At 37.9% G+C, this 16289-nt stretch overlaps 1 protein-coding gene across 3 annotated transcripts in view; it reads right to left on the reverse strand.

Moving 5' to 3' along the window:
• The window catches only part of NBEA (neurobeachin), a 550888-nt gene that overhangs the window by 178895 nt on the left and 355704 nt on the right, over nt 1-16289 (reverse strand). For all 3 annotated transcript variants that reach the window (XM_036904990.2, XM_036904991.2, XM_036904985.2), the window contains exon 40: nt 636-772. In XM_036904990.2, coding sequence (XP_036760885.2) covers nt 636-772 — 137 coding nt within the window. The remainder of the gene's footprint in view (nt 1-635; nt 773-16289) is intronic.

The following is a 16289-nucleotide window of genomic DNA, read 5'->3' on the forward strand; positions in this document are numbered from 1 at the left end:
CAAATCGTCCAAATGTGTATTTTTGAGCATTCCACCCAGAACACAAACTTTAAACATCTGAGCACTAGTATATAATATGTATACACATTTTAAATCACAGGTTCTCAGAGAATCAGTTTCTCTTCCTCTTTAATTTACCTATAAAGCCTAATTCTTATTTCATCAGATGAAAATGGAATAATAGAAATGAAAATATATGTAAATGCCCCGCCCCCAGTTCGCTCATAATCTTTCAGTGAGCAATAATTCACATTGCAAGCTACACTTTTGGAAATTGAAAGTGATCTTAACAAGAAATTTCGTAAGACCGTTCCCAGTCTTCGCAGAGAGGCTGAGATGCTGTATCCCAAGGGACCTGGGAGCAATTGGCTTAACTACTAAATGTGCCCAAATGCACACAAAGGCACTCAGAGAGACGGTGAAAATGTGTATGCTCTGGTAAGACAGGATTTCAAATCGTTAATATATTCTTCAATTCCATAAAATAGAGCGTGAGTTATTGCATTCATTTCATTTTCTACGAGCAAGGCAGGAGTGTGCTCCCCTCCCCCACTGTCATTTAAAACCAAGCAAAATTGAAAACCACTTCCTGCCACAAAGCCACCAGTACAGTAAAGGGAGTCACGCAAACTCACTTTTGCGTCGATCTTCTTGAAGGCAGGATCATCCTCATCTACCTCGAAGTAAATTTCTGTCGTGGTGATGGAAAGCGTACCCTTGGCCACCACCACGGGGGCGATGAGCTGGGCAGGAGTGCTGAGAACCACTGGGCCTGAAAGACAGGGGCACCGGAGTCAGGTGGAGTCCCTGGGACCCTCTCCCTCCCATTAGGGTACCATAGGTTTTAATTTGTAAAGGTGTACTAAAAAAACGGTGCTTGTATTATTACGCACGCTCTTTTCACGTGAGGTAAGGTCTGCTTAGCTTTTATACATTACCTTATAATGAGATGAGAGATAAATAACTCCATAAAAACCCAAGAGGTCAGGACACCGAGTAAACGACCCTTAGCAAGCGAGTGTTGCAACCTCCGCCTGAAATCCTAGATGCCCCGTTTCCCCATTAAGCACCCCCACCTTTCAGAGAGCCTGGGCGTCAGCGCTGCCCCCCAAAGTCGGGCCTCGTGCAAAGCCGGTCCACTCGGCCCCAGCGCCCCCCAAGGACCGGAGGGAGCATGTGAAGGGGTACAGGGTCTAATGCACAAATGCCCCCGCACTAGGCGGGTTTGTATCTTGCAGACAGATTCACACCGGCGTCCTAAGGCGCGCCACACGTGCACACGGACAGTAAATAATTTCTTACGTAGAAAAGAAGGAAAACAGTAGCATGATTTCCTCATCGAGAGTCAGAAGTGACGAAACTATGAAACACTGGAAAAAAGCAGTTTTCAGAAAAGAGTCAGGAAAAGTGCTACTTTTCAACTTCTGAAACTAGAAGCAGCTTCGGTAAAAGATCTTGGTGAGGGTGCCCTCTGCGGCGCCCACGCCCGTCCCCTGGTCTGAGTCACGGGGGGAAACGGGGAGTTCACCTACTAGAATGCTAAGTCCAAGGCTGGCTACCTAACGGCCCCTCAGCGCCCCGGGCCGGGTGGGGGGCGCTCTTCCCCACCCCGGGCTGCAGGTCAGAGGCGACGTGCCCGTTCCCCCGGTGCTGGGGCGCCCTGCGTCCCTCCCGCCCCCCGGATGCACCGGGTGGGGAGCCGCCGGCCAGGGGACGGGGCGGCCCGCGGGGACCCGCGGGAGGTGGAGGCCCGGCTGCGGGCCCGGGTCCCGGGGCGCGCAGCCCCGCCGCGCCGGAGCGCCCTGGAGAGGCGCATCCACCCCCATCCAGGCCGCCCCGGTCCGCAGGCCCGGGCCCCTCGGGCGGTACAACCGGCGTCGGGTTTCGATCCCGCGGCCCTCCTTTGTGTTTCGGGGAGGGCTGTGCGCGCGCCCGGCCGGCCCGGCCGCTCCCTTAACCCTTCGGGCCCCGGGGCCGCTGCTTCGGTCCCCGGGAGAAGCCCGGGCGCGGGGGGACGCGACCGGCGCGGGGGGCGCGGGGGTTGGCCGGCTGGGCGCGGAGGGCCGTGCATTCCTGGCTCCGGAGAGGTTTCTGGCATGTGGGGATGAAACATGGTCAGAAACATTAAAAATGGCGAGCTGCTCCTTCCTCTTAAAAAGTAACGTTACACATCCGAACAATGAAATTGGGCAAATGGATAAAAAAATTAAAACACCTCAAGAAACACATCATCAGAACCATCCACCTTGATTGACGGAACCACAGTGTGCATTTTAAGTACACAATTCCGTGAACTTTTAACGGAGAACACGTTCTCTCTCTACTTGTTTCTCTGCGTTTCTGAGAGACGGAGCTTCCTTTTGATTTTGCTCCACGGTCATTCTATTGAACTGAGATCTTCTGGAGGTTTTCTACTTTAGGCTTCCAGCGGGTCCTTCTTTAAGAAAGACACATCACGAAATATTCAGCCGGAATGTGTCATTTTTACCCCCGTCCTTTGCAACCCTCCAATTACAACTTCCAATCCCATAGCCATGGCTAAGGGAGCTTTTGTGCTGCGGCCTTCAGGGAGCACAGCAGCCTCAGAGAGAAGACAGTTAACCCACTATGGCAACAGAGACAGGGGATGACGGTTTAATCCCTTTTGGGGAGCCTCTGGATTTTAGGGATCTGAGATTAAAATGTTTACATAAGGTGCCATCACAAACCAGCAGATCTTCCGCATGGATGATACTGTTATTTGAAAACCTCCAATCCCTTGCCAAATAAAAATAGTTTAAAGAAGGCAACATCTCTGGATGCCAGAGAGAAGGGGATCTAGCAGATTCTGTTCTAAAAGAGAACCAAGATTAAATATGGATCTTGGGTAACAGTACAGTCAATGTTCATCACGGATAAAGATCTTTCTCTGTGGTGATGGGCTCTCTTATGAATGATAGCATTTATACAACTATCAGTTCTTGAATGCTGCACATAATGTTATAATTCATGTAACTTTATCGTAATACAGGCAATTTAGTAATTAAAGAAAACGATAAACGTTCTAACTTTGCTGGATGCTGTGAGTTGGGGCCTGAATGTAGACATAGTCATTCCAATCACTACTGCAGCAATAAAAGGATAAATGTAATAATAATAAATGTAATAATGTAATAAATGTAATAAATATATCCTCAGCACAAATAGGGAGTAAAGTGATGGATATTAAAGGATAAACATAGTGGACGGGACGAAAGCTCCTCCTCTTGTACTGATACATACATACAACAGTTTAAAAGTCCATCATCTAAAGTGGTCACTAAAGGAAAGATAAACGTTATTTACTGTATTTTAAGGAAATGATCCTTTGAAATGTTCAAAAACGTTTCTGACATGAAAATAGTCACAGAGTATGTTTGCTTTATCTTTTAGAATTGACAATATCATGTTTAAGGAATATTGATCCATTAGTATTTTTGAAAAAAGGAGAGGGATATTATTTGCCATTAACTTAAATGTTAATTTAAAATCTGAACTAGAACAAAGATCACCCAAGCATAATGAAAAGAATCCTCCAAAGAATGAACTTCTCTTTAGAGCCTAGCATCTTTAATCATTTGAGATGTTAAACCTAGAGTATAAAACACATATGTTTCATATTTGAAAAGAGAACTATTCAAATATGTTTCAGAAGTAGAATGTTAAAAAATACTTGTGGGTTTGGAGGACCCTACTGAAAACAAAATTCCAAGCCTAGAAATCTTAATAACAGTACATTAACTTTAAACAGAACTCCATAGCAATAAATGCTGTGTTTTTACTATACAGTAAAAAGGTACATTTCACATTTATACTTAACTACTAGCTTAATAGTCACAATTTTGGGCTATGGATATATCAATATCCTTCTGCCAAATATCAGCAATATAACACATCTGTAGTTGAAAAAGTTGGATTCATCACTTGCCTGCAATGAGGGAGACACAGGAAGTGGGGGTCAACTTAGTAAAGGGGTTTGGAAAAGGACTTATTTGTAAGATCTGGGCTTTGGTTAAGTGATTTGGGGAAGGATTTAGGAAGCAAAGATGATTCTGTGATGGGTGTCTTAACAAATCTTATCTAGAGAGAGGGAGGTCCAGTTCTAGGCTAAAGCCGTAATTAGCAGAGAAGCAGCAGACACTCATATATTCACATTCACCAGGAGAGGGGGATGTGTGGTATTTAGGTGGTAGGCAAAGTGACCCTGTTTTTGTCTGCGTGCTTGGACAAAACCATAAAGTTGTTTTTTTGTCTCAAGCAGCACCATGTAACCTTGTCTTATGTTGGTGTTTTCTGCGGCTGTTCTGTCCAACAGGAGAACACCAGGCCTGGCTGTGAGCTCCAGGCCAGTTCCCAGCAATACCCAGGCCTCCTTGCAAGGGCAGAACTGTTTCCAGAGGCAGAGGGCAGCTGTTCTTTTTCTCAGATAGAGGAATACAGATAGATATTTTTAGGAGGGTCAATAGCATTCCAGCTATTAAAAGGCAATTCAAATTTCAAACAATGCTAAGATTCTTTACATGCTTCTGTATAAATCACAACAAAGAATATATAGATACAGCGAGTTGAGTTTAATTAAAATTGGCATTTAAAATTATTTGATGACTTTTAATTGGCAAAAACTGTATTTAGTGTACATGAAATTACATTGTATTCTAGAACTCGAATATTTACTAAATTTAATGTTAATAAAAGTTTATTAGCTATATGGATTTTCTCCAACCTCAATTATTGTGAAACTACATGTTCAATTTGCTTTTGGAACATGTAAAAGATGATTATTCTGGGATGATTAAACACTGACTCATCTTTTTAAACTTATTAAACTTAAAACAGTGACCTTATTAGAAGAAATAAAACTAATATGGAATCCTTTAGTTTAGTGCAAAATGAAGACAAAAATATTGCAAGGAAGTAAACTTTTATAATTCCTATAATGTGATAAAGGTTGTAGGAAAATAGCATTAGCAACCGAACATATCTAATATTATATTACTTTTAAGTATAGCACTATCAATTTAAAGAAATCATTTCCCCCCACAGAATTAAAAGGATAAAATGCTTTGATCTCAACACAACTTAGCATGAATCACTGAAGAATATGAGAAAGTTAAAACTTTGTTTCAGAATCTTAAAAAAGCTTTAAGCATTAAGAAAACGGAAGTGTCTGCCTATGTGCCCAGGGAGTGGGAAGATAGGAGCAAATATGGAGCAGCTGAGATACCTGTCATCCAGGAAGCTTGCTTCTCTGGCTTTCAGGCGTTTTGAGATGGTTCAAGGAAAAAGAAAGTATAACAAACACAATTTCTAAACAGTGACTCTTTTCCTTATATAAAGAGAATATTAACAGTGGCTCAACTATATTATAAGAATGATCCTTTGAAATTTTCAAAAACTTTTCTGGCATGAAAACAGTCACAGAGTATGTTTGCTTTAATCAGGAAAATATAACTTGAACAACCCATATAAGACATACTCAAGAGTTACTCATTTAACTTCTAACTTATTCCCTCCATCCCTAAAATGCACATAGAAACACACACACACACAAAGTATCCATCAGAAACCCTCTATAAACCCAAATTTTATACAAAGCTCACTGTACCCAAGAACTGGCCTCTTTTGCTTTTTGGTGACTTCTTAAACATAACCCATTCTTAGATTAACAATAACCCATCATCCCCAAAGTGCCCTGCTTCCTTAGATTATTACTGTACAAAATAATATAGGTGCTTAAGTATGCACATTATTATTACTAAACCTGAGTAAAACTATGGCTGGTAAAACTCAACACAGTCTGAAACAAATGGAAAGAATGTGAGCCCTCTCTATAAGAGCGACTGAAGACTGCATTTTAACAAAATATCTGTTCTTCATGGTGGAACTTTTTTTTGGTTACTAGTATTATCGAAAATCTCATCTTATTAAATGTGTTTATAATAAATAATTTTAAAGGTACTAAGAGACATTCTGATAGTGTCTAACTTTAACCTACCATTTCCTTTTTTAATTTATTTGTAGAACGGATGATCCTTTTTTGTTAAGAAGAAACCAACAAAAACTAGTGCATTTTCCACAAAGGCAATGAGTGATTTTACAGAAGAAAAAACTTACAAAACATATATACTCTTAAGTATCACCGAGTTATTTTCTAGCATGAAAATATACTAAAACACAGGTAGTTTTAATGTTCACTGTGAAAATTTGCTCTGCCTTTTGATTGAATAGGTGATTCAGCTGAGGTTTGTGTTTTTGGTTATATCACATTTAGTTCAACATATGGAATACATTTTTCACTTTCTGGAAGGGTATTGACTATTTTATGTCACTAGGATATCATTTAGTGATCAAGAAGAGTAAATTCCTACTAGACTAGATGAATGAATAGACCGGAGGAGATGATTTAAATCTACGGCCAGGGGGACTATGTCTTTGCCCCTGTTGATTGGAATTGCCTTCATGTTTCCATAGTTTCCTGGGCACATGTTTATTTCAGCACTTATAATATACTGAAGATATGTGTTTAAAGGTCTGCTCCTCGCGTTAGACATAAGATACTTGAAGACGGGGGGCATTATCTTCTTCATTTAATGCGGTACCTGTCACATAGCATGCAATCTGTGTTTATGGAATTGAATAGAGAAAATGACATAGACAGCATCGCTGTATTCTGTCATAATAAAAAGGCCACTTAACAGATTACACCTTCTATATTTTCCTGGGATTGATTTCAAATTGTTCTTTAAAAATATGAAAGGTACTGCATTTTACAGAAAACATAAATTTAAAAATATGCTGAAAAACAATGAGAGTTATAATGTGGTCATTTAGCTATAATGCATGCATATTATTTTTTAAGGGGCATAATTTTATGACTCCTATATTTGCCTAGTATGTAAGTTGTTCTCTCTTTGTAAATTAAATGCTTAGAGAGACATATTTAACTCATTCATTCATGTAGCCTACAGAAACTATTCACTGTTGTGGGCACTAAGAGAAGGCAATAATGTATAAGCATGGATTTTAACCCAAAGAGCTTTAATACATAGGGATGATAAGATATATACAGAAATAATTATGACATAGGGAGGAAGGGTAGCTAAGCATTGTTAAAGCACTTTACATGAATTAATCTCATTTACTCCTCATGGGGGTGGGGAGCATAGCTGGGCTGTAACCCATGGGTCCGATCTGCACAGGTGTCTACGAGAGGGCCCTGTAAGCAGGGGAGAAGAGTTTGAACAGATACCCAGAAACAGCAGATGAGCAGGGATAAGTGAGACTGGCCGTGACTGGGATGTGTACAGGGAAGCAGTGGGAGATGGAACTGGAAACAGCTTGGATGCCAGATTTTTAGATTAAAGAATCAAAGACTAAAGCTCAGGTATTAAAATGTGGAGCAACAGCATTTATTTTTGGGCATCACCCATCTTTTAGAGAAGATGATTAAACATATGGCCCCTCCCTTGAAAAATCCGCACATACCTATCTATCCATCCTGACTGCAGAATGAATGAGGTGCTCCTATTTTGCAGAAAAATTCAATTTTGTCATTTACCTTGACATCTTTTCCTATCTAAAACTTTTTACACCCCTGCATTTATCATCATCTCTGTTTATCCAGTTTAAGAAAGTACATCTTTCATTCTGTTCAAGCCAGTTACTCTGCTCACTGGGCTTTGGACCACTCCCCCAACCCAGCCCCTTCTAGCTGCTCCCTTACCTGGGTCTCTCCTTTGTTCAGCTTCTAGAGGCCAGTTTCTGTCTCTTAGCTCCTCCCTCCCATTCACTCCTTTCGGCCTCAACCTCTTCAGCTACTGAGGGCAAAGCGTTAGGGAAGTACATATTCACTAATATGTCAGACTTGGAAAAGTTTATCCATCAACTTTTAAAAAATAACAAACCCGTGCAACATACTCTTTTTAAACCCAGAATTTTCCAAACTTCTTTAACTCTACTTTGTTTTTCTCATTAATATATTACAACATACCTGTGTTCCCAGGAATACCAGTTTGAGAAATGCTTGACTTCTACAGCATACTCTTGTTTCTCTCACTTCTAGAGCATACTATTAATTCTCACTTTCAGAAACCCACTACGAATCCTCTCTTGTTCTCTCCTGCCTGACTTCTGTCTGGGTGCCTTTGGTGGGCCCTCCTTCCCTGGGTCCCATCTAACCTTGTACCAAGGGCCCTGACTTTGGCTTACTGCTCATCTCCTTGCAGACAGACTCACACCTTCCTTGGGTGAGTGCATGGTCTTCATTATGAACTCCATGCCCAGCCTGGCTCTCAAAGGTCAAACCTTCACATCCACTTGACCATGCTGGGTATCCCACCGACCCAGCTGAGCCACTGCTGTTCACTCCTCTCTCCCCTGAAGCCCTGCACCCTCACATTCCCAAATACATTTAATAGCATCTGTATTACTCCCTCTCTCCGGCCTGAGCCGCCTCATTCCTCCTCCTCACAACGTGTCAATTATCACAGTCCCGCACATGTTACTTTTTAAGTGTTTTTTTTGAAGCCGCCTTCTCTTTCTTGCCACCACCGATTTAGTTCATGCCTTCATCACCCCTGATTTGGACAACAGGAGCCTCTCACTGTAAGTCTGGGCATCCTAAAACCATAGTCTACAGTGGGCAGGTGAATAGAAAAAAAATTGGATGTGATCCTGCCATGCTTAAGTTGGGGTCTGGCATCAGCAAATAAGGAGCCGTCAGCTTTTTCCAGCTCTTATTTCTACTATGTGTGATGAATTTTGACATTTTCTATTCGAATCTTTTCTTTTCGCTTTTGTTTCATTTATAAATAATGCTGGTAATAACCAACATAACTGATTGACTAGCCCGCCATTGGGTTCCAACTTGGAATTTTAAAAAACATAGATACAGTGGGCATGAACTAGGGTTATAACAGAGACAGGGAGAAGTGGGTTTAAATCTCGGCTCACCTGTTCTTTTTATGCAATCATGAATAAATAACCTTATGTTTGAACTTTAGTTTCCACATCTTAAAATGAAGTATAATACCTACAACAGGAAGTTGTAAAGTTATCAGCCCGCCACAGTGTTTTCTCTCAAGAAATGTAAGTTGTCTCCCAGCTTCCTGTGGTCATCCACACTTACATCTTTATTAATTCTCTTACATTTACCCCCAGAAAATCGGCTGCTGAATAGAGACTCATCCTCACAGCCCAAGCTTAGATGCAAGATTTATTTTTTTTTGAAAGTTTTCTGTCACACCGGGTTCTTAACATTCCTGCTTTATATACACATTAAACTGGAATAGCACTATGACTATACTTAGCTGTTTTATCTGTTTGTGACTTAAAATGAAGGGAAAATTCAACAGAGCTTTTGAATTAAAAAAGCATAAAACACTGTAATCAGTCATCTTCTGACCAATAAAACTGCCTAAAAATTTTATCTGGAAAAAGATATTTAATAATACTTAGCACACTCAGTCTGACTTTCTCTTCTTTTTGTCGACAGAAAGTACTTGACTGGTATATATATTAGACTGATGATTTCAACTGTTGGGGCAGATCCTACTTCTGTGACTACTTATAAATTGATTGCCACGTGTATACTTGTCCTAAATGCTGTTGATGTTTCTGCAGCACCAAGCCATGGAAATAAAATAATTAAATAACTAACATGTTTTCAGCATGTAGACTGATGTGCCCTTTTGTGGCATTGTTCTAAACAAGAGTGGCAAAATCAGTTTTCACCTAATGTTTGAATTTGTGCCCAAGTCTTTGAGAGAAGGCCACGGAGAGCTCGCAGGTGGGGCAGGGGTATGATGCTGAATACCCACGTCTTCCTCTTCTCCAAGCTGCTAACGTCCACTGCTTGGCATTAGATAAACAGTTTTTTTACTACATATATATATATTAATGTGTATATATTAATGTGTGTGTGTGTATGTGTGTGTATATGTTTAGACTTCAATCCAACTGTGACAACAAAGGAGCCACATATATTTTCAGTAGGTGGGTGATACCCACATTCATATACTTTTCTATACAAAACATGGCTTATGAAAGTTTAGTTCCTTACAGGAGGGAAATGGTCTATTGGTGTGAGTTAACTGAATTGTTTATTGCCCCTATTTTTCAGGTTGGTAGTGAGCATAATTACAAATCTGTAGTAGAATCACTTTATGGGAAATTTTTTCCTACAGAGAAAAAAGTAAGAAATAAAAATGGGTTTCAACTAGAATGCTGTGTTATATAGAACGAACCTCATCACTGTGGTTTGTGAAACACTTGCAGGATGACAAAGAATGGCTGACTCTTAAAAATAAAACAAAGATGTGAGAATGCTATATATGATTTGAATCGTGGTTGATGACTAGTAAATATAGCTGAACTCTGTCCTTTTACTATATTTTAAACTTACATTGTTTGGGTAGTAGAGATGTTGTTATAATTAAGAGTACCTTGAAAGTATTTTTATAGACTACAGAGTCCGTGGTTGAAGGGGACATACTTCTTTTTTGGAAATACAGAAATATGGATAGAGTGAAAAAAAAATATTTGCAGACTCTAAAATGGCCTTGTAGACACTGTAAAATAATGAAGAGAGACTAAGAAGGCTAGAAATTCAAGGTGAAGCTTTTATTTTTTTCTTACAACTTTTTAACTAAATCAAAAATTAAGTTAGAAATAGAAATATTTTAGCTTTATAAGACATAGTTGTAAGACCATTTCTTTGTAAAGACATCAGATCGTCTCTGAGGGCTTTGTGAATTCTGTGTTTGAAGATGAATGTGAGCCCTTTGGGTACACTATTTATGACGGCAAAGCAACTTCCTAATTCAAAGGGAGGGAAAAAAGACATAAAGGCTCATAAGGCTTTTTCAACATCAAATAGTTTTTACGAAACAATATTTTGATGAGTTAAGTGTGAGTGAGTCAGGGACATATGGATTAAATTTCCCTTGAAATACACATGGGTTTAAAAATTAAGGGGAAAATCCAGAGCATTTTAGAGAATCCAATATGCTTGAAGGACATTTTCTTCCCTACATGCAAATATCAGGTTGATTCAATTCTAGTTAGACCCTGCAACTAAAACTACGTAAGAATAAATATGGAGGAATCTTTTAAAAAATACTAGTTGTGTCAGGGAAAGAATGCTCATTCACCACACGAGCATCGTACTGCGCGGAGCAGTTAGGCCTAAGCGATCGTCGCCTGAGTAAGAGTTTATCTGCACCTATGCAACACTGAATGTGTTCTCTTCAATGGTATTTATTCTCTTACTCCATTAAATAGCTGTGATAAAAATGTTCTGGTTTCGGCACATACTCTTTTTTTTCCTTTACTGAACAACATTTTTCTGAAAAACTCTGAGCTTTTAGAATTCTTTTATTTTTCATCCTATTTTTGCAGAATCTTGAGATCTTCCTCCTTATATGTTTTATCTTCCTTTTTTTTTTAGGTTAGTATTTAGGCAACAGTCAGTTTCTATATAAATGTTGCCTCTGGTAGCTGGACATTCCGAATTAGAACATTTGAAGACATGAATGCTCTATGTAGTCCATGTAGCTGTGCCCCTTCACTTCTGCAGGCAGCCACAGTCTGCGCCACAACTTGCTGGTTCTTTAAGTGACAGACAGGTAGTGGTAGTAGGCTTACTTCTCCTGATGATTTTTTGTCTCTCAGTCTCTGAGTCCCCCCGCGTTCTATGTACTCACACTAAGTATTCAAGAGACATTAATGAATAATCAAATGAGTGTGTTAATGGAAGTCAAACAGAGATTAGGGAGGTAGGAACGGTCAACCTTAAAAAAAATTCTAAGCAAGTTTCCTTTTCTCCCCTCATCATCTGATACCTGTTTCCACTTTGAATTAGTGGAACAAAGATGACAGAAAAGGGAAACAATTTCACCAGGTAACAATAAGAAACAATCGCTAGATATCAGCGGAAGTATATCTGGGGACTGATGGCCATTAAAGTGAGTCATGTAGGGAAGGTGACTGTCACTTGAGCCTCTCCTGCTGTTGCTTTTAGTAGACCTCTTCCTTATTTCTAGGCTTTTCTCATTCTTAAATTCCAACTTGCATTTTTTTTTTTCTGAATTTCACATTCTTGACTTCTTGGCAAGAGTGTGTGTGTGTGTGTGTGTGTGTGTGTGTGTGTGTGTGTGTGTGCGCATAAAAGATTATAAATATACCACTTCAAAAAACTCACATAAAAAATCCAACTCTGGCATTCCAACACTTCGTCACCAAGTTGCTAGGTCCCTATACTAACTGCTTTTTAAAATATTCAAAATAACATTACAACCCAATGGTTACAGACTATTGTTTCCATGTGATACAGAAAATTTTTTTTGATTAAGAATCACAGTGGTATTGTGACTTTAAAAATGGGAACCTTAAGAGACATTTAGTTAAAATGATGCAGTTATAACAGGAGTTATGACAGAACAAAAGAACAAAGATTTGCTTAACTTTAGGTATTCTTGGCCTGGGAAAGTCAAGGGATGAGTCGAGCAATTCTCTGAATGATTGAATTTAGTATGAGCAGATGACCTGATAATTCAAGCCCCCAAATATTTAATTTCAGTAGTTCAAAATAAGTTTTGTTTTGTCTTTTGTTTTTGGTACAAATCACCCAGATAATTATCTTGGCTCCCTAGTTTATTGTACCTACATGAACTTTTTCAATGGGAACCTATTAAAGGCAAGTAATTATGTTAGAAGATTTCTTCGTGATTCAAAGGTACATGAGATATATGGTCACTACCCTTAAGGAATTTATACTCTAAAAGGAAAGAGAAAACATACAGAAAAGCAACTACAAGGCTTTATGTGATAAGGTCTTAAGGACGATATAACCAAACTTTTTATGGGGCGCTATAATAAAAAAGACAGATAATAACCAGTGTCGGGAAGAATGTGGAGAAATCAGACCCCCCCACACTACTGATGACAATGTAAAATGATGTAGCCACTTTGCAAAACAGTCTAGCAGTTCCTGAAAAAGTTAAACATAGAGATATTATTTGGCCCAGCAATTCCACATCTAGATATAAACTTAAGAGAAATGAAAACATAGGTTCACATGAAATGTTGCTCATGAATGTTCATAGCAGCATTAATCATCGGAGCCCAAAGGTGGGAACAAACCCAATGTCCATCAGCCAATGAATGGATAAACAAACTGTGGTACATCCATACAATGGAATATTATTCGCCATAAAAATGATATGCATGCTACAATAGGGATGCACCTTGAGAACATTAAGTAAATGAAGCCAGTCACAAAAGATACGATTCCATTTATGTGAAAGGTCCACAACAGACAAGTCTATGGGGACAGAGAGTCTATCCGTGGTCCTCTAGGGCAGTTGAGGGAGGATGGGAAAATTGTGGGGGAATAACCAACCAGTGTTAAGCTATGAAATGTTCCAGAACTGTGGCAACAATTCTCTAACTCTGTGAATATACTAAAAGTCATTGAAATGTGTACTTAGAATGGGTTAGTTGTATGGTATGTGAATTGTATCTCAATAAAGTTGTTACCAAAAGAATGTTATGGGTATGACAAAATTGGCTTGTGAATATTTGTGTTTTAAATAGGTCTAAAAAATGGTAGAGATTGTGATAGGAGGAAATAAGGGAGGCTGTAGAACAGAGATGTGTGAAGCATATTTCAGGTAAAGAATGAAGTTTGGACATTGGTGTAGGCCAGTGGAAAATCCTGTATGTTATTAGACATTAAATGGGTGGGTGAATCGTTGGTAATAACAGCTTACGTACATATAAATCTTTATATTTACAATTTCTGGAACTGATAAAGCAAAAAAGGACCACCACCATCATCATTAACTCAGAATTCCTTAAATTAGGAAAATTAGCTAGCATTTGGAAGTAATAATAAAGGAATCTAGATGAATTACAACTCTACTATATAGAACATTTCTATTGTCACTCAGCATATGTGACAGAACCGTCACTTGAAAAGAAATGACATACCTTTCATTAGGGGTACACAATGCTATTGGTTTAATTAAATCATTCACTTGTCAATTTACATAAATTTGAGTTTAATCTCAAACTTGCCAAGCTAAGTTTCGAATTAAAATTGAGAGTTTAGATTAAAAACAGTTGTATTATACTAATCAATTACAGTATTTTAAATAACAATATAATTAGTAAGTTGAAATTTTTAGTTACATAAGGAATATTAGGTGCTAATTCACTTTAGTGAATCACTACAAGCTAAAAATCAATTAAAATAAGTTAGATGTTATTAATATCTTACTTAATTGATTGGCATACTTCTATGTTATGATCATATTAGCCATTTGGTAGAATAGATAATAAACTGAGTAATTAATAATCACACACGTTTAACTTGCCTCTTGAGATGAACAGCTTGGGGAGAAAGGGAACTAAAAGTGAACAGAAAATTATATGACATTTAAAGCTGTAGAACTCTGTGGAACATTTAATCCTTATTAGAACTAGAAAACTCCAAAGAAAGTGGAGAAAACATGAGAAAGGGTCAATATTAATATAAAATTGTGCTAAAGATTATCAGATATTTTTTTTAACTTACCAAAATGATTTTGGGGAACACATATATAAAACAGAAATTAATTACTTATGCATAGTCATAGACTTCTAAGTATAGTACAATAAAGCCAACGTAAAAATTGAATTATAAACTGAGGATCTGTTTTAACATCATTTTTGAAGACTCTTTAAGTATACAAACACATATTTAAGTACACTATTTGGTGTATTTAATTTAAACCATATACTATGTATTTATAAGGAAATATATTTTTTCATATACTTCTTAACCTTATGTAAGCTACTTAATCTTTCTTGGTTTCTATATCCTCATTTGTAAAATTGGGGTAATAATAGTATCCCCTTTTATAAGGTCATTGTGAACACTAAATGGGATACTCTACATAAAGCCTTTTGAACACTATCTGATTCCTAAGACGTGTTAGCTATACTTCCTATTTTTTCTTTTTATAAACAGAAACTAACTCAATCTTTTAACCCAAAAAACAGAATTAATCTTAACTAAATTAGTACTTTCCCTTAGTTTTCCATCCTAATCAGCATATAATTTTTTCTTTTGAATTTAACTTGACTGTTAAGTAATATTGCATAGTGACAAATTATAATGTGTGATCTCCTCACCTGTGTTCCTGTCAGCAAAACAGGGTTTTTTAGGAACAGGAAAATGAGTTATGTTAATCAGCAAGTGTACATTTACCATTATTACTAAAAAAGTTGCATATTCATTCTTATAAAATCTAAAACCTAAGAACTTGAATTACTTTTATATATTTAAGATATATTTCTTGTATTAATAATATGCAAGCCATATCACTAAGTTAACTCATGAAAAGATAAACCTGTAATTCTCATCTCATAGATGGAAAATAGGCATTTGTTATTTTACACATTTCCAGACACCAAATCTCAGATTACATTAATTTTGTACACAGAATTTAGGATCTCCTGGCTTTTAATTTTGACTTAGAGTTTGAAGTTTTCTTTGGACAGTTTAGCACAATAAGGCAATTTGGAGTTAGTTACATGTTATAAATGAGAGAGACATTATTTAACATAATTTAATTTCTGAGACAGATGATAAAAAAAGGCACATTTAAGTGGTCTGAAACTTTATTAACAGCTGATTACTACTGGTTTGTAATTGCCTTCTAAAAATGATTTTTATGTGACCTGTCACTCTCATGCCAATCTAGATTGATAAACAGGCCCCAGCAGTTATACAAAGAATCTATCTATGTACTTATATATTATGCAGCCTGCCTCTGTGACCCTTACTTTGTCATGAAACATTCATCTCCTACTTCTTTTGTAGGCATTCCAACTGCACGGTCACACTGCGGACCACTGTTTTAAAAATGAACAGTAAAGACTGGGTAAAGGATCAATATTTTAAGACATTTTGTAAGATTTTTTCATACATAAAGACTCCACAGGAAGAGTCTGAATTGGGACCAGGTGGATTTGGAAAGAGCAGAAGTGATCAAAGAAAAATCTGTTTACAATATAGAAGTAAATAAAAGACAATAAAGAGTCTTGATAGAGTCAAGGGTCAAGATCCACACAATTTGATTTTTAAATAATTTATTTCAGGCATACTTTCATTGTTCTTTAGGTTGTTTTTTAACTTAATGTTACTTTGGGAATTTTGTTTATAAGCACAAATTATTATTGATAATGACTTTAGCTACCATTAAAGGAGAGACATATAAAGGGGTTGT

The sequence above is a fragment of the Manis pentadactyla genome, chromosome 2, assembly GCF_030020395.1.
Source record: "Manis pentadactyla isolate mManPen7 chromosome 2, mManPen7.hap1, whole genome shotgun sequence".
Classification (NCBI taxonomy): Eukaryota; Metazoa; Chordata; class Mammalia; order Pholidota; family Manidae; genus Manis; species Manis pentadactyla.